This window comes from Caretta caretta, chromosome 7, assembly GCF_965140235.1.
Source record: "Caretta caretta isolate rCarCar2 chromosome 7, rCarCar1.hap1, whole genome shotgun sequence".
Classification (NCBI taxonomy): domain Eukaryota; kingdom Metazoa; phylum Chordata; order Testudines; family Cheloniidae; genus Caretta; species Caretta caretta.
Genome location: NC_134212.1, coordinates 84,832,681 through 84,853,045, shown reverse-complemented (window position 1 = coordinate 84,853,045; position 20,365 = coordinate 84,832,681). Strand labels below are relative to the sequence as shown.

General features: G+C 44.4%; 1 protein-coding gene across 2 annotated transcripts in view; it reads left to right on the top strand.

Moving 5' to 3' along the window:
* The first annotated feature begins 3,605 nt into the window (after positions 1-3,605).
* SGPL1 (sphingosine-1-phosphate lyase 1) overlaps positions 3,606-20,365 on the top strand; it is a 44,925-nt gene continuing 28,165 nt past the window's right edge. Inside the window, exons 1-2 of one of the 2 annotated variants that reach the window (XM_048858300.2) lie at positions 3,606-3,778; positions 18,414-18,579. In XM_048858300.2, coding sequence (XP_048714257.1) covers positions 3,776-3,778; positions 18,414-18,579 — 169 coding nt within the window. In that variant the 5' untranslated portion in view covers positions 3,606-3,775. The other variant, XM_075130894.1, reaches the window with a different exon arrangement.

Below are 20,365 nucleotides of genomic sequence, written 5' to 3'. Positions count from 1 at the left end.
CGAGGCAATATATTTTAATATTGGTTCATGCTAAACTTAAAACTAATGTTTTCTTGTGGTAGTCAAAATAATTGTGTGTGGTGTCAATTGTAAAGTGGGTGTATGAACTATTTAACTGCATCTATGCCAGGATTTTTGCACAATCCTAGTTCTGAAGGATGTAATTACATACTCTTGACTTCTCATTTAAATATTAGTGCAAGGGATTTAGCCAACACAGGGAATCCTTGGAGGTCTAGATCGGCTGACTTTACAGGTTCTTTGTGCTACCAGAGTAGCTCACAGTGGCTGTAGCTGGGCTGGATCAGCCCCAGAGACATATACACTGTAATTTTAGTCAATCAATGTGGAGTAAATTAAAAGGAAATGGGGTTGGTGTGACATATGACACACTCATAATGTATGTTAAAAAGCCAACACATTCCTCACTCACATCTCCTATAGGCTATCATTAGTTGAAGCAAAGGTTGCAATTCCTGTTTGTAGTCAGATTGTGGAGCCATGTTTAGCATTGGGAACATGGGGTTGAGGAGTATGCATTATGTTTTGAGAATTATGCCTGGATTTTGTTTACTGATGTTTTAATTGTTGATTCCCATTTTTTTAATGAGCTGGTATTATGCTTAGGTTAGCAACACTAACTTTCTACAGTACTGGTTTTTGTTTTTGAATTATCCTAAACTTGACTTTGACCAACATTTGTTTCTAATTGTAGCCTGAACGATTTGATGCTTGACTGATGTAACTCCAATTGCTTTGTTGTGAGACCTAATGTTTCCCTCAGTAATTCTATTTATTATATATCACAGTAATGGCCAGAGGTGCTAGCTAAAATTATGGCCCCATCATGATAGACGCTATATAAACACAGAATAAGAGACAACCTTTGCCCCAAAGAGCTATACAATCTATAGAGATGAGACATCTAAAGGGATGGAGAATCAGACACAGAGAAATAAAGTTACTGGCCCAAGGTCAGTGGCAGAGCCAGGAATAGAACTGGGGTCTCCTGATTTCCAGTCTAGTACCCTTTCCACTATACACTGTTGTGTTTTTTTTTTAAATCCATCCTTATAGATTGAACAACTACACATCTTACTGCTTGCCACTTCTCCTTCCCTTTTTTCTCCTATCTTGCCAGATTTATTTTCTCGTTAGAGTGAGCAGGTTACCTCTGATATGGGATCTTGATGTCACCTTCATGATATTCTTCAGCAATCTCAAGCCCTACATACAATCTCAAAAGAATTGTAGAAGGATCAAGTGTTACTGAAATTTCCAGTTTCAAAATCTTTCTTCTAAACCTTTCTTCTTATAAAAGCATTCTAAAAAGGGAGAGGGGTATTGTGATCCAGGAACCTGTTGGTGCCAGCTGGCAGAGGGAGTGCAGGATTTTAGAGGGATCCCCTGGGTCAGATATATGCATAATAGTTCACCAAAGGGTGACATGTGAGGTCTCTGACAGCCAAGAGCCCACTGGTTGTCATATAATCAGAGTGAAATGTATGTTTGGGTAATATTTAAGGAATTATATATCTAAACTAAAAATTACATTAAGGCCTGAGCATTGGTAGCCCCATCTCAACTCTCTATCTTCCTGTTAGCTCTTCAGGGATGTGGAAACAGACAGGAAAGGGCTAAAAGGTGTGGCACACATGCATATTCTACCAGGCTCAAGAGCTGGGCACAAAAGAAGGAAGTAAGCTGTGGAAGCCTGGGTCGGGACTGACTAGGTAATAGAAAGAAAGAGAGAAGGCTGGTCTCCTGCTTGAATCCTAAAAGCAAACCACTTTTATTTGAAAGAGGGTAGATAAAGTCTGAAGAGGGTACTATAGCTATCCACATCATAAAAACCCTGGTGAAGGTAAGGGTATTTCTTTGTCAGACTATTCTATCGCATGCAACTGAAGGCTAATTTGTTTTCATTTGGGTGTAGACCGCTCACACCTCTGGCGTGTGTGGTGTCCGCCCAGATACTTGCTCTGTTACAACACTCTTCACCTGCCACTAATGTATTTTGTTTTAATCCACCCACTCCAGAACATTCCTAACCTCCGAATTCTGAACAGAGGATGGGGTTTTTGTGCTGCAAGATCACCCCTAACAAACCATTCCATGATGCCATACAGAGTGGGGTCAGGATGGAGGAACTTTTTTTATTTGATTTAAAAAAAAAATGATTTAATGAGTATTTATAAAGGCTTCTGAAGTTCTTTCCTTCTAGAATTTAAATGTGGCTGGTTCACAGCTGTGCCATTACTACCGCACTACACTCTTATGTCACTATCTACATGCCAAGCTTCAGGCTGGTGTAATCCTGTGGCGGCTGCTTCTGTCATGAAATGATCAGCTGAAAGAGGTAATGAAGATGATTGCGTGAAAAACCCACTCTAGGCACTGGCTGCAGTGGACTATGACATAGCGTTACACAAGACTGAGTTCTGAGAATGACTTCAGGATTCCGAATTCTAGTGCTGGCTCTTTTTTTCCTGAGAGAGAAGCAGTAAGGAGAGAGGCTTGAGGAGTTTAGGGAGTAAGGAGGATGTGAAAAGAGATGTACATAGAGCGATGTTGTAGCATGTTCAGAGTAAGGCTGCAAAGGATAAGAATGGAAGCCATTGAAGGGATTCAGACTGCCCAGGGTTAGATCAAATGATGATATGATTGTTAGCAGCACTATTATAGTGACATACTAAGGGAACAAGAGGTGAGAGGCAGGGAGCTTGGAGAAGAGGAGGTCACATTAATCAAGCTGTGGGAAAGAATCTAGACCTAGAACAAGAGTTTTAGCAATGACGCTAATAGGGAAAGGGTGGATTTAGGTTAAAATATTGACAGGCTTGTGCAAGAGGCTGGATAAAGAGAAGAGTCGATACTGACACTAACATGAATGTGGGAGATAGAAAAGAGGTGTTGAGGAGGGAGATTATGGGCCCCCTCCTGAGCTGGGCAGAGAAGCATGGTACAGGTCAGGCATGGTGTATGCACAGTGGCCTAAAGCAACCCTTGTGCTCCCTGTGTATCTATACCAGGCCAGTGCCCTTTCCGATGTCGCTTTAGTGCACTAGTCTAAGTGGGCTGTTGTAAACTGGGCCAGCTGCCTGTAGCCCCCAGAACCTGTGCCGGCCGCTGGGGCTTGCTGGAGCAGAGCACCCCTGAAGAAAGGTCACTCAGTTGTCACCTAAAAACTTGAACATTTTCAACCAGCTGCAACCCCTGGTAACCTCCAGTCCCCGGCACATCTTCTCCGCACTGGCTGCAGGAAGAAAGGGTAGCCCCCGGCCTGCTGTGCTAGGTGAGGAGCCCTTGTACAGCAAGAACCCTTGGGCGCTGCATAAAGCAGCACTGGGGCTGGTTGCAGGGGAAAAGTGACGCCAACCCACCATCCCCTCAAAGGAAAGCCGGGCTGAGGAGCTGTGGGCTCTGGCCTGCCTTGGGGCGAGGGGCTAAGGGGGGAGCCCCGCAGCGCTGCCTGGGTGTCGTCGGATCAACTCTGCCCCAGCAGGGGGCGCTGCGGCCGCCTCTCTGGTGGCGGGCGGGGCCCTGTTCTCTGAGTGATAAGGCAGCGGGGGCCGGGCGAATGGGGCCATTTTCGGGCCGGCAGCGCAGGCGCAGTGAGCGGCGCTGCTCCCAATCTCAGCCCGGCCTGCGCGCCAGGGCCAGCAGCCGCCGCCGCCAAGCCGCAGCGCAGCGCCCTGGTGGGCTGAGCGTGGGGCGGGCCCGGGGAGGAGGCGAGTCCCGTCCCGAGGGGTCCCTGCGCGGAGCAGCGGCGACGATGGTGAGCGCCGGCCCTTTCCCCCTGGTAGCTGGCGGCGAGGATCGGCGTGAGCCGGCCGGGGGCCGCGGCCGCCCGGGCTGTCACCTGGTCCGTGTCCAGCTGGGCTTTAGAGGGGGTTTCGGGGGCAGCCCCGGCCCGGTGGGTCGGAAGGGTCCGTGTGTCTCTTGCGGCGGTGTGAGCAGCGCCCCCGGGAGAGGGGGCTCTCGGGGGGAGCTGGTGACGACCGTGGGGTTAGCCTGGCTTCTGAAAGGTGGTGGCGTCTTTCGTTGCTCGGGCACACTAGGAGGTTATGCAGTGAGGTTGTACCAGCCGAGATCTTGTCCAGACATAGAGGTTGTACTGGTTTAGTGGAAATCCGGCTTTCGTGAAATCGGCGCGAGTTTCTGTGTCTATGCACGCTCTTACGTTGTTTTAAAACCGGATGTATTGGTGTAGCTTACACCTGAAATAAACTGGGCTGAAGCCGATATAAGTGTCTGCCCATGAAGTTGAATGAGTAGAAATTCATAACTCTTGTTAAACCAGTGCAACTTCGTGTGTAGTTGTGGCCTTAGAAGAGTAATACAGACTCCTCCTTATTTATATTGGACAAAGGCAGTCCTGTCCGGCTGCTACAGGGTGATTTCACGTTCTGAGGAGGATTTACAATCGACCATTCTTGTATATTTCACACAAGGCACAGACAACCTGTGGGACTCTTTCGCAGAGAATATTGTGAAGGCCAAGACTATAACAGGGTTCAAAAAAAGAACTAGATAAATACATGGACAGTAGGTCCATACATGGCTATTAGCCAGGATGGGCAGGGATGGTGTCGCTAGCCTCCGTTTGCCAGAAGTGGGGAATGGGCCATGGGATGGATCACTTGACAATTACCTGTTCTGTTCATTCCTTCTGGGGAACCAGTCATTGGTCGCTGTCAGACAGGAAACTGGGCTACATGGACCTTTGGTCTGACCCAGTATGGCCATTCTTATGTTCTTAGATCCAGAAATGGGAAGTTATTGAAACTTCTGGGGCTTGTTAAATGTGTGAATAATTAAGTCCATACTTGTGAAACTACTACCTCCAAAGCACTTCTAGTGGTGGGTGAGGTCAGTAAGGCAAGAGCACCTATCGGAGAGAATACATCCTGTGTTCAAATTAATTGGGCTGGGTCCCCTGTCATCTTCCTCTCTCTCCAAGGGATTTGCTTCCACGGTGTTTCCCCCTTAAGTGTGTTTGCCTGTCTAGACAATTAACGCAAAGAAAACTGATCTTTTTCATCCATTGTTCCTCTTCTGTCCCCCACACCAGTATATATCAGTGAAACTGATCTCTTTGAAGATTGGTTCCTCTTTATTTCAGGCACATCTGCACCCTCTTAATAAATAAAACTAGAATATGAAGTGTTGTGGGATAGTAAGCTGTCATTTGTCTGTCATGCGTTGCTCATTTCTATGGCTTGTTATGTGTGTTGTGAACTTAATTATTTAAAAGGTGTAATTATGTAATGTTCCCTTATTGTAGGCTCTATCAATCTGACTGCTCTCTTGGGGCTGTGCTCTGCTGCTATAAAAATGCTTTTCCTATAGCAACAAACAAAAGGAGTTTTGTGTGATGGCCTAGGGAGGATCAGATAAGATGATATCCAGAGGAGATTACAAGCAGGGCTAGAGTTTGGGGATTGGGGCTGAAGAACAAGCAAGCAGGTTGTTTTATAAACCTGATCACCAGGAACTGTGTCCTAAAACTCAAAATTCAGTCTTTCCAAAGAAAGCTATTATTTCTTGATTGTTACTCTGTTCAACTTATTTTCACATACTCTTTTATGACTCTGATCTCCTTTTCTGTATTTAAGGTAACTATAGTGACTGGCAGACTTGTTTGACATTATGAGTAGGATAGCTGGTTTTACCTCCCCTCAGTTGCTGGGCAGCATCCTTAAATGCAAGTTTTACAATATTCTAGGAAGAGTTTAGTACAGTGATTCCCTTGGGTAGACTGGGGATGGGGAACTATAGGCAGAAAGCAAAGAGCTCAGATGTATGCGTGCGAAGGCACTTGCTACACAAACTACTTCCCTTTCAGAGAAGGTTTAAGGATTGTGGAAAAGGGACGTCTGAGAGACCGCGTGGGATTTTCAAACACTTAAATGTTTTAGGAGTACATGTCATTTAGGAGTGTTTGAAAATCCAATCAACTGTCAAAAATGCATTGCACGTAGCTGTTCCCTCAGTGCTAGTGTTCTGATTGTACTGTACGTATACCAGAGTATTTTGCAATAGCAGTGTCCTGGGTATGCATTTAAATACAAGATGCATGACCAAACGTCATCTTAAACCAGGTTACCATGCTCTTATTTTTTTAGCCATGGGCCCTTTCAAAGTCAAATATAGAGTATTACAGAAGGTAGAACAAAAGATCTTATAGTGGCTGATATGGTCCTACTTATTCTCTTCTCTCTCCCTTGCCTCGTCTTGTGATCTGATGGTATGAGCTGCCTAGCAGGAGAGCGTGACTTGTGGTTTCTGTTTACTGTTAGAATTTCAGTGAAGTAATGTCTGGTGTTGCCTATATATCCATTTATAGGATATGAGCAATACCACATTATATTGAGGAAACTTTGCAATAGCCAGGGCTGACACAGAAATCTGGCATGTGCAAGAGATCACTTGACAAAAACAGAACCTATTTTTTTCTTTTGCCAAAAGTGATGGAGCAAGTAACTGCACCAGTTAGGCTGCGTTTGAATCAGGATCTCTTGAAAAATTGCTAGGTGTAGCGTATTGCTTGCAGATTGGCATACATGTCTGACTCTCTTCTGCAGAACTTGCATTCTAACAGCAGAACAGCATTTAACTGTCATGCTAATTTTTTTTTTTTTATTTTTTGAACTACATAAACACTTCGCATCTAGACTGGCCCGGTGTTCTAGAAGCCATACTGCATGATCGAAGTCTGTTTGGTCTACGTCCCTTCCTCTAAGAGTGCATTGAGAGTACCTTATCTTAACTTGCTCTTGAAAAAGCGGGACAGAAAGGACAGTAAGGAGCTCATTCGTAATGCCTATGAGCAAATAATAAATGTGGAGGAGGAGCAAACAGATGTTGAAGTCCATAATCATGCTACAGCAGAGGTAGGCAAACTACGGCCCACATGCAGCTTGTGGGACCGTCCTGCCTATCTTGTCAGCTCCCCGCCGGGGAGGCTAGACCCCAGCTCCTCCCCTGCTGGCCCCCTTCCCCTGCAGCCATGCCGCCGTGAGGGCAGCGCTCTGGGCGGCGGGGCTGCATGCTCCTGCAGGGTAGTGCAGCTGTGTGTCTGGCTCCGGCTGGGGCCCATGGTGGCCAGATATGCCGCTCTGAGCGGCATGGTAAGGGGGCCGGGGTTGGGGGGTTGGAGAAGGAGCAGTGGGTCCCAGGGGGCAGTCAGGGGATGGGAAGCAGGGAGTGGTTGGATGTGGCAGAGGTTCTGGGGAGAGCGGTCAGGGGACTGGGGGGGGGGGGAGGTTGGATAAGCGTGGGAGTCCCGGGGGCCTGTCAGAGGGCAGGGGTGTGGATAGGGGTCAGGGGATGGGGAACGGGGTGGGGGGGTTAGATAAGTGTGAGGTCCTGGGAGGCCTGTCAAGGGGCAGGGTTGTGGATAGGGAGCGGGGAGCAGGGGGGTTGGATAGGCATGGGAGTCCCGGGGGGCCTGTTGGGGGCAGGGGTGTGGATTGGGGACAGGGAGTACAGGGTGGAGTCCTGTGGGGCAGTTAGAGGTGGGGGGTCCCGGGAGGGGGTGGTTAGGGGATAAGGAGTGGGGGAGTTGGATGGGTTGGGAGTTCTGAGGGGGGCAGACGGGGTGGGAAGTAGGAGGGGATGGATAGGAGCCAGGGGCCAGGCTGTTTGGAGAGGCACAGCCTTTCCTACCTGGCCCTCCATACAGTTTTGCAACCCCAATATGACCCTTGGGCCAAAAAGTTTGCCCACCCCTGTGCTACAGTCAGAACAGATGCATGCTCGCTGCTGCCCCCCTGCACGTGATAGAAAATTGTTTTGTATTCCCTCCCCAAGCTCCTCCCACACATTCCTTGCAACTTTCCAGAACTTCTTGGTATCCCGTTCACTCCACCCCTTCAGGCAGCTTCCAAGACGACAGTTGGACTTATGCACGGCTCTGAGAGCCTCCAGTGCACTGCACTGTTACCTCTCTTCCCACCAAGGTTTTTGTGTGTGTTAATTGGTGTTTAATAAAAACACACTCTCTGAAAGATGACCAATCTTTATTTGTGTACTACACATAGTGATTGCTGCTGGTAGTAAAACATACATGCAGTTTAATCATTTTCTGATTACAAATCCCACTCAGGAATCATCACAAGCTTTAGGCAAAATAAGATAAGTGAAATTAATGCAGCATGGAAGATTTGTCATATTACTGGTGCTCATTATCGAAATGTTGCCTCGAAGCCTTGCTGATTCGACGTGGGCCCCCCCTGTTGCGCCTCTCTAATAGCCATGGTATAGGCTGCTCAAAATCAGCAGTCAGGGGATCTGTCTCAGCGCTCCACTCCTGGGGAAAATTTTCACCCTTAGCCTCAAAAGATTATGGAGCAAGCAGCAGGCTACTATGACCATGGGAATGTCTTCCTCATTTAGATCTAACCTGCCATAAAGGCAGTGCCAGTGCGCTTTTAAGCTGCCAAACGCACATTCCATGGTCATTCTGCACCCACTCAGCCTATTGTTGAAGCGCTCCTTGCTGCTGTCCAGGTTTCCTGTGTAAGGCTTCATGAGCCATAGGAGTAAAGGGTATGCTGGGTCTCCCAGGATCACTATGGGCATTTCAACATCCCTCACTAGACTCTTCTGATTCGGAAAGAAAGTCCATTCCTATGATTTTCTGTACAGGCCAGTGTTCCTGAAAAATGTGTGTGTCATGCACCTTCCCGGACCACCCTAGTGAAACGCCCCGGTGGATCAACAAGCACCTACAATGCCATGGAGAAGTACCCTTTCTATTGATGTACTCAGTCTCAAGATGGTCCAGAGCCAGAACTGAAATGTGCGTTCCATCTATCGCCCTGCTGCAGTTAGGGAATCCCATTTCTGCAAAGTCATCCACTATTTCGCGCACGTTGCTGAGAGTCATGGTCCTTTGTAGCAGTATGTGATTAATGGTTTTGCACGCTTGCACTAATGCAGCCCCAACACTCGACTTTCCAACTTCAAACTGATTTGCGACTGACGGGTAGCAATCTGGAGTCGCTAGCTTCCACACTGCAATCGCCACGTGCTTCTCCACCGAGACGGCTGCTTTCATTTTGGTGTCCTTGCACCACAGGGCTGGGGTGAGCTCTGCACGCAGTTGCAGGGTGGTGGCTTTCCTCATCTGAAAGTTCTGTAGCCATTGCTCATCATCCCAGACCCGCATAATAATGCAATCCCACCACCCTATGCTTGTTTCCCGAGCCCAAAAGCGATGGTCCACCGTGTGCAGGTGCTCCACGAATGCCAAAAGTAATCTGGTGTTTCTTTCCATGGTACTCAGTGTCCGGCAACTCTGATCCCTGTTCATATTGGGAGCTCATGATATACTGCATGACGATGCACGATGCGTTAACGCTTACCACAACAGTAGACAGCATTGCGGGATCCATCCTTTCACACAGAGGTGGCAGGTGCACAGCAAACGGGCCGTTGGAAAATGCTGCGAAAAGCAGTTGGAAATCTGTGGAAAGCTGGGACAGAAAATAATGCTTCATGAGTTATTGAGCCCGCACCCATGATGTGCTGTGGTTCACTCCGCCTTCTCACAAGTCTGAGCTGCAGAAGATGGCGAGTAGCACCATGGGATAGCTACCCACAGAGCGCTGCTCTCACCGCCCACGCAAGAGCACCAAGTGTGGATGTGCTCTGCCCACAGACGGGGCATAGTGTGAACATGCATTAACGATGTAATTATGGCACTTTTTGATTGACATAAATTTTGTTGGCAACTCTGTGTAGACAAGGCCTTGGTTATTTCAGCCATTACAGGGTGAAAGCAGTGATTCTCACAGGATTATTTTGTTCCTTAGAAAAATCCTTTTTAAATTGTTGAAGTGCTGCAGAACCTAGTGAAACCAGCATAGACATCTCCCTTTTCCTCTTACTGCAGATCCTGTTTTGGAAGTAAGACTAATTTAGAAACTTATACAACATAATCTCTCTGAATTCTTATCTGTGTTTCTCCATCTCTTTGTAAATAATAGCATACTCGAACTATTTTAATTTTTTCCCCTTCTCTTAAGAGAGTAAAGAAACACCTTTTTTTTTTTTTAAAGTTGCTGGTTCTTTGTTCTAGGGTATTTAATTCCCTGGCTGGTCTTTCTATAGACTAAATGCTCTATTGGTCTTCCTATCAAATGGGCTCTTTCAAAGAACTATGAGCAACATGTTTATGCTTTCTTCAGTTTTCTAATGAAATCTGTGGAGTGGGGAAACTGAAATTGAGGCTTCTCAAAATTGGGTGTTTTTTTGAGAACAGCATATGGCCTGGCCTGTTGGCAGCTGGCATGATTTTTTTTGTAGTGGCTTGGTTTTTTGTTTTTGTTTTTTTGTAAAAGAGCAATGAAATTCTTATTTCATAAAATGTGCGTGCAAATATAACTTGGAAGTTTTGAATTTTGAGACTTTGTCCCTTCAAGCTGACCAAGAATGATCCATGTATGCAAAATGTCAGTAAGGGCATATGACCTGCAATGAGGTATATTTCAAAACCTCTTGTTGTTCTGACAGCATCAGTATTTAGAAAGGAAGGTGTTTTGATTGTCACAGAGAAGGTGGATCCTTAATGTGTAATAGTTTCATTCATTTAGCGATTATACTAATGGTTTTCCGTAACTGTACAGTATTACCTCAGTTATGAATACCAGAGTTACAAACTGACCAGTCGACCACACACCTCATTTGGAACCGGAAGTACATAATCCGGCAGCAGCAGAGACTGCACCCCCCCGGCAAATACAGTTCTTTGTTAAAGGCAAACTACTGAAAAAATAAAGGGGAAGCAGCATTTTTCTGCATAGTACAGTTTCAAAGCTGTATTACATCAACATTCAACTGTAAATTTTTTGAAGGAACAACCATAATGTTTTGTTCAGAGTTACAAACAACCTCCATTCCCGAGGTGCTCGTAACTTTGAGGTTCTACTGTATTGGTTAACTGTGCCAGGCCCTGTGCTAGAATTCATCAAAAAAGCACAATTACCATTTTCTAGTCTGCTTTACAGTTGTCTACTACTAAATTTCAGTATTTAATGCTGCTGATACCTTTGCATAGTGCTGTATAAATGGTAAAGCGTTTGTGCTCTAGAGAGCCATGAGAAAGTACATTATGATCCACAACACACACCATGCAAACCAAATCAGTCAATGGATTTCTGCAGATAAGTCATAGAAAACAAAACTGAACACACTGGTGTTCTGTATCCAGAGAGTTTTCAGGTCTCTGCTCTTCTGTGAACTGGGAGAATGGGTTCACTTTGGGAATCTCGAGGTAGCCCTTAAATCAATCAAGAGAGTTGGCAGCTCTTACCAATATGAGGTTACCTAGAAACCCATCAATTTCTTCTTAAGAGACTTGGGGTAAAATTTTCAGAACTGCCTAAGTGACTTTGGCTCCTATGTCACTTTTTCAAAAGTGAATTAGGAGCTTTAAAAAATGTTACCGAGTCTGAGAGAGGATGTGCCACCTACAAAATCATTGCCTATCGACATGAAGCTGGGGCTTGTTTACACTACCGTGGTAAGTCGACCTACACTATACAACTCCAGCTATGTGAATAACGTAGCCGGAGTTGATGTACCTTAGGTCGAGTTACCACGAGGTCTACATGAGAAACTCTCCCGTCGACTTACCTTACTCTTCTCGTCGGAGGTAGAGTAAAGGGGTCGACTGGAGAGTGATCTGCTATCAATTTGGCAGGTCTTCACTAGACCCGCTAAATTGACTGCCAGTGGATCGATCTCTGAGTGTGGATCCTGGTTGCAGTGTAGACCTGCCCTGAGTCCCATTTTCAGAAGTAACTTGGGCTCTGTCCCTTATGTGCTCTTGAAAACTTTACCTCTGAGAAATGCGTGTGTTTTGTAAATACAGTTTATTTTAACAAATTAGCTTATACACAGCAATTTGCCTACAATTCAGAGTAAATGCTGTCGCTTTGCAATTGGAGTGTAATTCTTGTTTATCTAAGGCAGTCAATATCTAGTCAGCTTTCTAGTGGGGACAACTGTAAGGTTTCTGGGGTTTGACTTTTTGATAAAAATCTTTGGTTTGCTTGTGATATCTTAGCCTTTACTTATCTTTGTCTTGCTCTTGGATTCCCTTGGGCACTTCATATAATTACACATTCTTTAGGACTTGCTTAAAGTGGGCCCCTGTCTTGCTTTTAATGGTTTTGTTTTTCCTTTGTAAGGTGGAACTTAGAATTCTTCTGTTTTATTTTTAGTTACTGCTCTGTTTATTCTGCCTCAATTTATTTTTGTGCTTGACCTGTACTAGGCCTTTGCATAGCCAGTCATCCTGATTTGCTGGGGCGGTTGGTACGTATGGGTGTTCTTTCAGTTTCTGTGCCTTTAGTCTAGCATAGAATTTATCTGGCAGAGAAGTTTTCTTTCTAAATGATAGCTTTTTATATTCATTTCAGTGTAGTAGTTTTTGGAATAAATTTAATGTTCATGTAACTGAATAAGTGTCGGTTATAAAATCTAAGGCCAGAAGAGACCAACAAATGACCTAGGCTGACCTCCTGTATATCACAGGCCACCAATACGACCAAGCACCCACACGCTAAACCAGGGATGGGCAAACTTTTGGCACGAGGGCCACATCTGGGTATAGAAATTGTATGGTGGGCCATGAATGCTCTCAAAATTAGGGGTTGGGGTGCGGGGGGAAGATGAGAGCTCTGGCTAGGCGAGCAGGCTCTAAGGTGGGGCTGGGGATGAGGGATTTGGGGTGCAGGAAGGTGCTCCAGCTGGGACCTGGGGGATCAGGGCTGGGGTAGAGGGTTAGCATGGGGGCTCAGGGGTGCAGGATCCAGGTGGCACTTATCTCAAGCAGCTCCCGGAAGCAGCAGTATGTTCCCCCTACAGCTCCTACGTGGAGGCATGGCGCCAGCCAGACGGCTGTGCACCCTGCCCCATCTGCAGGTGCCGCCCCTGGAGCTCCCATTGGCCATGGTTCCCAGCCAATGGGAGTTGCAGGGGGCAGCATGCAGCACCCCCTGGCTGCCCCTACACATAAGAGCTGGAGCGGGGACATGCCACTGCTTCTGGGAGCTGTGCAGAAAGCTCCCAACCTCACTGCCCGGCAGGAGCTCGAGGGCCAGATTAAAAGTTCTGATGGGCTAGACACCCCTGTGCTAAACCAAACAACCAAGCCCACAGGACTGTTCGACTATAGACTATTACGTACCACAGGCAGAGAACAGGAGTGACTGAGGAGCACTCGTTTCCCTGCCATTGTGGGATATACCCAGATAATTCTGGCAAGTGACCAGCACCAGCATGCTGCAGAGGAAGGTGAAATATTTCCCAAGGCCACTGTCAGTTTGACCTGGGGGAAAATTCCTTCTAATTTCCAGACTGAATATATTCATAGCCAGTTTATATCCATTTGTTCTTGGGCTAGCATTCTCCATTAATGTAAAGAGCTCTTCATCCTCCCTGGTTTTTACCCCCGATGTATTTATAAAGAGCAATCCTATCCCCCCTCAGCCTTCTTACTGCAAGACTAAACAAGCCAAGCCCTTCCATTCTCCTGATCATCCTAGCAGTTGTTCTCTGCATCTGTTTGTTTAAATTCATGTTTCTTGTACACAGCATTCCAACAGATCTTACCAGTGCCTTGTATAATGGCATTAATACATCTCTATCTTTATTGGAAATGCCATGCCTGACACATCCAAGGATCGCATTTTCCTTTTTCCCAGCTGCATCATGTTAGTGGCTCATAGTAATCCTGATCGACCCCCCACAACCAGGTCTCTCTCCTCCTCTGTTGCTTCCAATTGATTAGCCCCAAGGTGGTAGCAAAGATTCTTATTGGATCCAAAGTGCATGTTCTTGCAGTTTGTACTATTGAATTTCATCCCACGTCTGTCACCCTAGTCTTCAATGTCATCCACCTCTTTCTGTATGATGTTCCAATCTCTTTGTATTGATGATGCCTCCCAGCTTAGTACAATCGGCAAACTTTATTAGCGCACACCTACTTTTTGTACCAAAGTCACTAATAAAAATATTGAATAAGATTGGTCCCAAGACACATCTTTAAGGAACTCCACTGGTAACCTCCCTCCAGACTGATAATTCTCCTTTCAGCACAACCTGTTGTCTTCTCCCCTTACACATCTTGTACTGATCCCCATCTTCTCCAATTTAACTGTTAACTTCCCATGTGGCACCATGTCAAATGCTTTACTAAAGTTCAAGGATATTAATCTATTGCATTTTCGTTATCTTTAAAAAATCAGTTATTTTCTCAAAGAAAGAAATCAGGTTAGTCTGGCCTGATCTACCTTTGGCAACCCATGTTGCATTGCATCCCCCTTTACCATTTACTTCTATGAATTTGATTATTCTTTCCTTCATAATGTGTTCTAAATATCTTAAATATAGGCACAATGTTAGCTATTCTCCAGTCATATGGCACACTGTTCAGAGTTAGGTGGCACACAAGCATGAAGTGTGCATGCGTTTCCTATCAGAGTTGCTTCATTCCTGGGGAGCTGGGGCCTGACACACCAGTTTTACCTATAGCATGTAGCCCCAGAATTAGAATAATATTACTTCCCTGATATACTGTACTGGCAAAGCATTCCTACTATGGATGCTGCTTCTATCTTTTGCCAGCATAGCTTATTCCAGGCCTCCCCAGGGCAAAATCAACCATACTGGCAAAACTGCAGTTTTGCTGGTATAAGCTGTGGCTAAACTCTACGGGCTTTTGCTGGCACAGCTGGTCAGTTGCAAATATCACCCCTGACCAACACAGGTGTGCTGACAAAAACTTGTAATGCAGACATGGGCTTATTTTTTAGCTCTAAATAGAGGTGACCTAGCTAGTAGGGTTAATATCTAGGCCAGTATATCTTTTAAATTCTTACTCTGAGTAGTCACATCAGATGCAATGTCTGTCCAAATATCAAGGTTTGTTAAAGTGAGAAAATAAGAGGAACATGATCAACTTAAATCTTAATACTTAAACATAAGAAATGTCTGATCAGATAATATCTAAGCTTGAAAAATAAGTGAATATCATTTAGCCACAGTTTGTGAAATAACTACACTGTCTTCAACATTGATCCAGCTCTGTTTGCTGCTACACCCATTAGTAGCAGCAGATGTGTAAACAAGGCTTTCCTACTTGAAAACTATACTCAGAGCATTTAAATTGGAGTTTACAAGTTGACAGGTGAGTAGCATTTTCATGCCTGTCAAGTGTGAAGAATACATCATAGTTCAAAACAGGCTAGTTTGTAAACACAGTTTAAAAAACTGTCATGACCAAAACTATTTATTTCTACTCTTGCTGTCTTTAATTTAACCCTGAGGAGCCCAGTGACATTGAACTGAAAGATAATATCACACCAAAGTCCTAGGTATTACACATGGTGTAATCAAGTTAGGGCGCAATGTTCAACAAACACTGCTTCATGCAACATTCATTAGATAAAAATGAATGCAAGCTAAGTAACGTTTGTGTTAGCCATAATGTCTATTGAAACATCAGAAAATAGTATTCAGTTCCTGTTTTTCAATGTTTTGAAGAAATATTATTCAATATTTTGAGGAGATTGTAGGAATTATAAATGGGTGCTAAAATGAGATGATTTAAGTATTCTGTGTATGCCAAGCCAGAAAATGTCCTTCCTGAATGCTGAAATTGTCATTCTAATTGTATCTCCTTTTGCTGTCACGTACTTTGGGATACGGGTATCTGTAAAAGATACAATTTGGACTCTAGAAATGGTTCTAAACATACCTTTAATGATGTAATGAGCACAGATTTTCTCTTGGTACTTAAAATAACCCTATACTTCCTTAAACAGCTAGTCTTAGTCCTCAAACAATTTTATGTGATCCTACTGGGGGAATCCTGTTTCCTTAAGAGACCTTATTTTTAGCTCTTCCTATAAGTGAATTTAATGTTAGTAAATGCTGTCATTTGGATACCCATGGAGACCTACATTTTAGTTGTTCACTGTTGCAGCGCAGAGCAAGGTTCTCCACATTATCACTTGCGCAGTCTGTTAATCTGGTGCGCAGGGACCTACTGAAGTTTTAAACTTAATTGCCAGGAAAATACTTTTCTGGCACAACTAAGATGTCCAGTCTGGTTAGCTTTAGCTCAGATGTATGATTTTCCTTTTGATGGATTTTTACTGTGCTGTCTGAATGTAATTCCTTTTGAGGTGGAAGATGGTAACAGTTGTTAACGTTAATATGTTTGTGATGGCATGACTGCTACATCTGGAACCAACCCAACCAACTAATGGACTTAAAAGTGGGGTCATCAGGATGTCTTCCCAAGCTTTATTGATAAAAGCGCTTCAATGGCGCAGGCTTCTGAATGCATTTACATTGGAAAAAAAATGTGAATATTGCAAGTACTAATGATGTAAACAATTGAATGCTTTATCAAATATTTGGATCCTTCTTTCTGGAAGGCAGGGAATAAATGATCTCATGGTGAATTTCTCCTTTAGGGGACTGTTTTAGTCAATTAGAAACATAAGAACTTATCCGTGTGCTCATGAGTTTTGTGTGACTTGGAGTTTTTAAGGCATAAAATCATCACAGAAGTTGACTGACTCACACCCTCAAATATAGGGCCTCTTGTGTTGCTCCCACAACGCGCACATCCAGTTAGAACAGGTTTTTGTTTTTTTCCACAAAGTTCTGTAGTTATATAAAGATTGATTTAAATTCTGTCCAGGCCACTGAGCTTATCCAGCCTGGAGAGTGGTTGATGGAAGAGGAGCACTGAAGAGGGTCGGCTGACTTCTGTAAAGCTAGAAATATATTCCCTTTAAGCACAGATGGTCAGTAGCTCCAGTGTTGCTGGAGGAAGAAGCAGCAAGAAACTAAATGCAACCTGTCTGTGAACAAGATTACAAGGGAGGGGATTGTTATCTCTTGTATTCAGGCAGAGGACTGTGGTTTGCAGGATTTAATCAGTGCATCTCTGTGCCAATGTCCTAAAAATAGCAAATGGTACAGTTGTATCTGAACTTTGACCCTCAGTAAAAGTAGAACTTGACTTATTGCTAAGGATACAGTTTAGTCATGGAGGTCATGGCAGTCATGGATTCTGTGACTTTACCAGACCTTTATGACTTCTTTGGCTGTCAGCAACTGGACTTGAGGCTGGAGCTGTGCACCTCCTTTCCCCTCTGGGGCTGGGGTCGGGGCCATGTGCTCCTGCCCCATGGGTGCCTGTGCATGCTCTCCCTCTCCCCCTGTGGCTGAGGCTGCTGAGCGAGGGTTGTGGCCCCACCCTACGGCAGTGGGACTCCAGAATTCATTCCTCCTCCCCCTCCCCCCCGGTTATTTTTAGTAAAGTCACAGGCAGGTATGGGGTTCCAGTGAATTTTTGTCTATTGCCTGCGACCTGTCTGTGACTTTTACTAAAAATAACCATGACGCAATCTTAACCTTAGTTACTGCATAAAAGACAGAATGGAAGACGCCCAGAATCATTGTCCAGGACTTGTGCAAACCTGCCTCCTTGCGTGCTCTGCTCAGAGGAAAGTGAGAAAAGTGTGGGACTCACCGAGTGTTGCAGAGTGCAAAGAGTTAAATGGGCTGTGTGGCTCAAGCAAAGCTAGCTAAATAGCTGTTAGGAAAATGGTGTAGAACTATGTTAAAGTTGAAAACAGCATTGCTACACCAGTTTACAAACAATCTTGTGCCAATTGGAATGAATTAGTGTGGACTCCTTTCTTTTTTTTTATACCGGGTTTTGGTCTTATCCTATTAAACTCTAAAATTAGTGATGCATTCTAATTTGCTGATTACTTTTGGGCAGGGAAGCCCAATATATTATCAGTTGACATGTTAAAAATGCTCAACGCTTTACCATCCAAGAAGCTCAGAATTAATGAATAATGCTTGAATTACTTACTCCATATCCAGTCCCTCCCCATCCTGGTCTCCACCTGCCTCGTTGAGGTGGAGTACAGCCGTCAATTTTAAAAGCCCTGTAGGGTCATCAGGAAGGGCAGTGTAGTGTAGACAAGCATGTTATAAATTCGACCCAATATGGGGAATGTCGATCTAACGATGTAGTGTAGACCAGCCCTCACATTGGCAGTACAAAGCTGCAGGGCTAGAAACTTACTACTTTAAGAATGAAGGCTGAAATCATCATGTAACCCCTTGATTCCAGGAGCTGGGGCTTTAAGGAAAACAATTATCAAGAGACTCATGATGAAATTCTGACCGTTGACAACACTGTAAATACTGAATACCTTCCTTTTTAGTAGGAGCTCTACCTACCTGGGAGGCAGTTCAATATCTATTTTAGGAATAACTCTTCTTCAATGCCCTTATTCATAGTGATTTGAAAAGGTGTGGGGCGGGTTTACCTTCTGTAATACGTGTGTTTTTTTGTTTTTTCCCAGGACACCTTTGTTCCCTATAAGGAAATCATCCTCATGTATTTAGAAAAAGCAAGGAGCTTTGTGAATGGACAGTGTGCTGGGATTGAACCCTGGCAACTGATTGGCTCGACATTTGCTTCTACTCTGGTGGTGGTGTGGCTGCACAGTATCCTCTTCCAACCAGAGAGTGAGTACCTTGGCTTGTCTCTCTGGAGTTGAGTTTCCTAATGTGCTTGTGGGGGCAGGGTTATTTCTCATGTAAATATTTTTCTGTTTATACATTTGTGACTGGGATCTCAGTGGGGGCCAGCTGAGGTCACTCAATTAGGATGTACTGCAAAGAATGGGGCAGACAATCCCAAAGCTGGTGGATATTTCAATACTTAGATTTACCAAGCCAGCACAAAACAGCTTCTTTACTACCTCACTGGTTGCCCAGAAACTAACATGGTTCCCTTAAAGTGACTCGGCCTCAGGCCTCCATCTAGGTACCCAAGTAAAATCTAATGAAGATTTTCAGAAAATCTTATTTCATTGTATAAAAGAAAAGGTTCTACCAGTCCCAAAGGATCAGACACATTACCTCCCAGGTTAATGAATATTCCAGATCTTACCCAAATACGTGCTTACAGCCAATTATTATTAACTAAACTAAAATTTATTAAAAAGGGAAGGAGAGTGAGTATGGTTAAAAGATCAATATACGTACAGACAAGAGTTCAGTTCTTGAGGTTCGGATACATAGCAGAGATGGTGAGCTTTGTAGTTTCAAAGAGTTCTTTTAGAATTTAGTCCATAGGTTATACAGGCAGTCCTCGGACTTACGACACAAATGGTTCCTCGAAATTGCGTTGTAAGTCAAAATGTCATAACTCGGAACCACAACGCACTCCACTGCGGGACCGAGCGTTGTAAAGTCAAAACCAATTGTCCAAAGTCAAATCAGGGTGTCAATTCAGAAACGTCGTAAGTGCTGTTTATCGTAAGTTGAACATCAAGTCACGGACTGACTGCCTGCTGTCCAATATTATATTCAGGGTGTTTCCAGCTGAACTGGGACCTCAATCTTGAAAAGCAAACTTCCTCTGATGAAGCTTAAGCAGATCTGAGATAAAAAGGATTGGGACCCAAGGATCTTTTGTACAATTTCAGGCTTTCTTTGACAGAGTTGGAGTCCCTTGGGGAACAATAGGGCCTCATTTCCTAAGCATAGTTGTTAATTATTCACACAGATTAGCATACGACAATGTCTGGTTTCTCCACCATTGACAGATGATTTGCTATACATTACAAAGAGATGAATACAGTGATATCCCATGTTTACAATTAATTTAAATGTTAGGATGTTCTTTTGATCTCTGAATTATCAGAATACAGCATAATCAACAGTCCCTGTCTACATTGTTGACCACTACCCATATTTATATAAATACACTAAAACACAAACATTATCTCCCCATATGTCTTTAAGGGTTGAATTTAAGTCCTTCATCCTGCAGGATGTTTAACCCTTTCTGGCCATGCATCACAACATTCTAAACAGGCTTCTGCCGTAACCCGGAATGTACCAGTAAAATCTCTCCTTATCATATTAAGGACAAGACGTGGCGACGTTTCAGTAGCTAAACCATTCCATATTAGGGAGTGGTGGAAGACAGTCTAGAGTGTGCCTGTGTGATGCAGAAAAGTTGCTCTGCTCTTCCCCTCCCATTGGACTTTTGGTTAAACACTCATTTGCTGGTCATTCCTGTGGCTCAAAAGTCAGAAACAGTCACCTTTGAGTTCTGTGCTCTGGTGAGGTTCATTATGGGGAATCATGACACAATAGCAAAACACCAGGAGTGGAGGATTGTCCGGAACACACATTGGGCTGAAGAAGGGGGCTTCCTTTCCTTTCCGTTAATCATACACATTTACTGTCTGAGAGTCAGTTATTTAAGGTACATACCCACATGTTTTCATCTGTTCTGAGC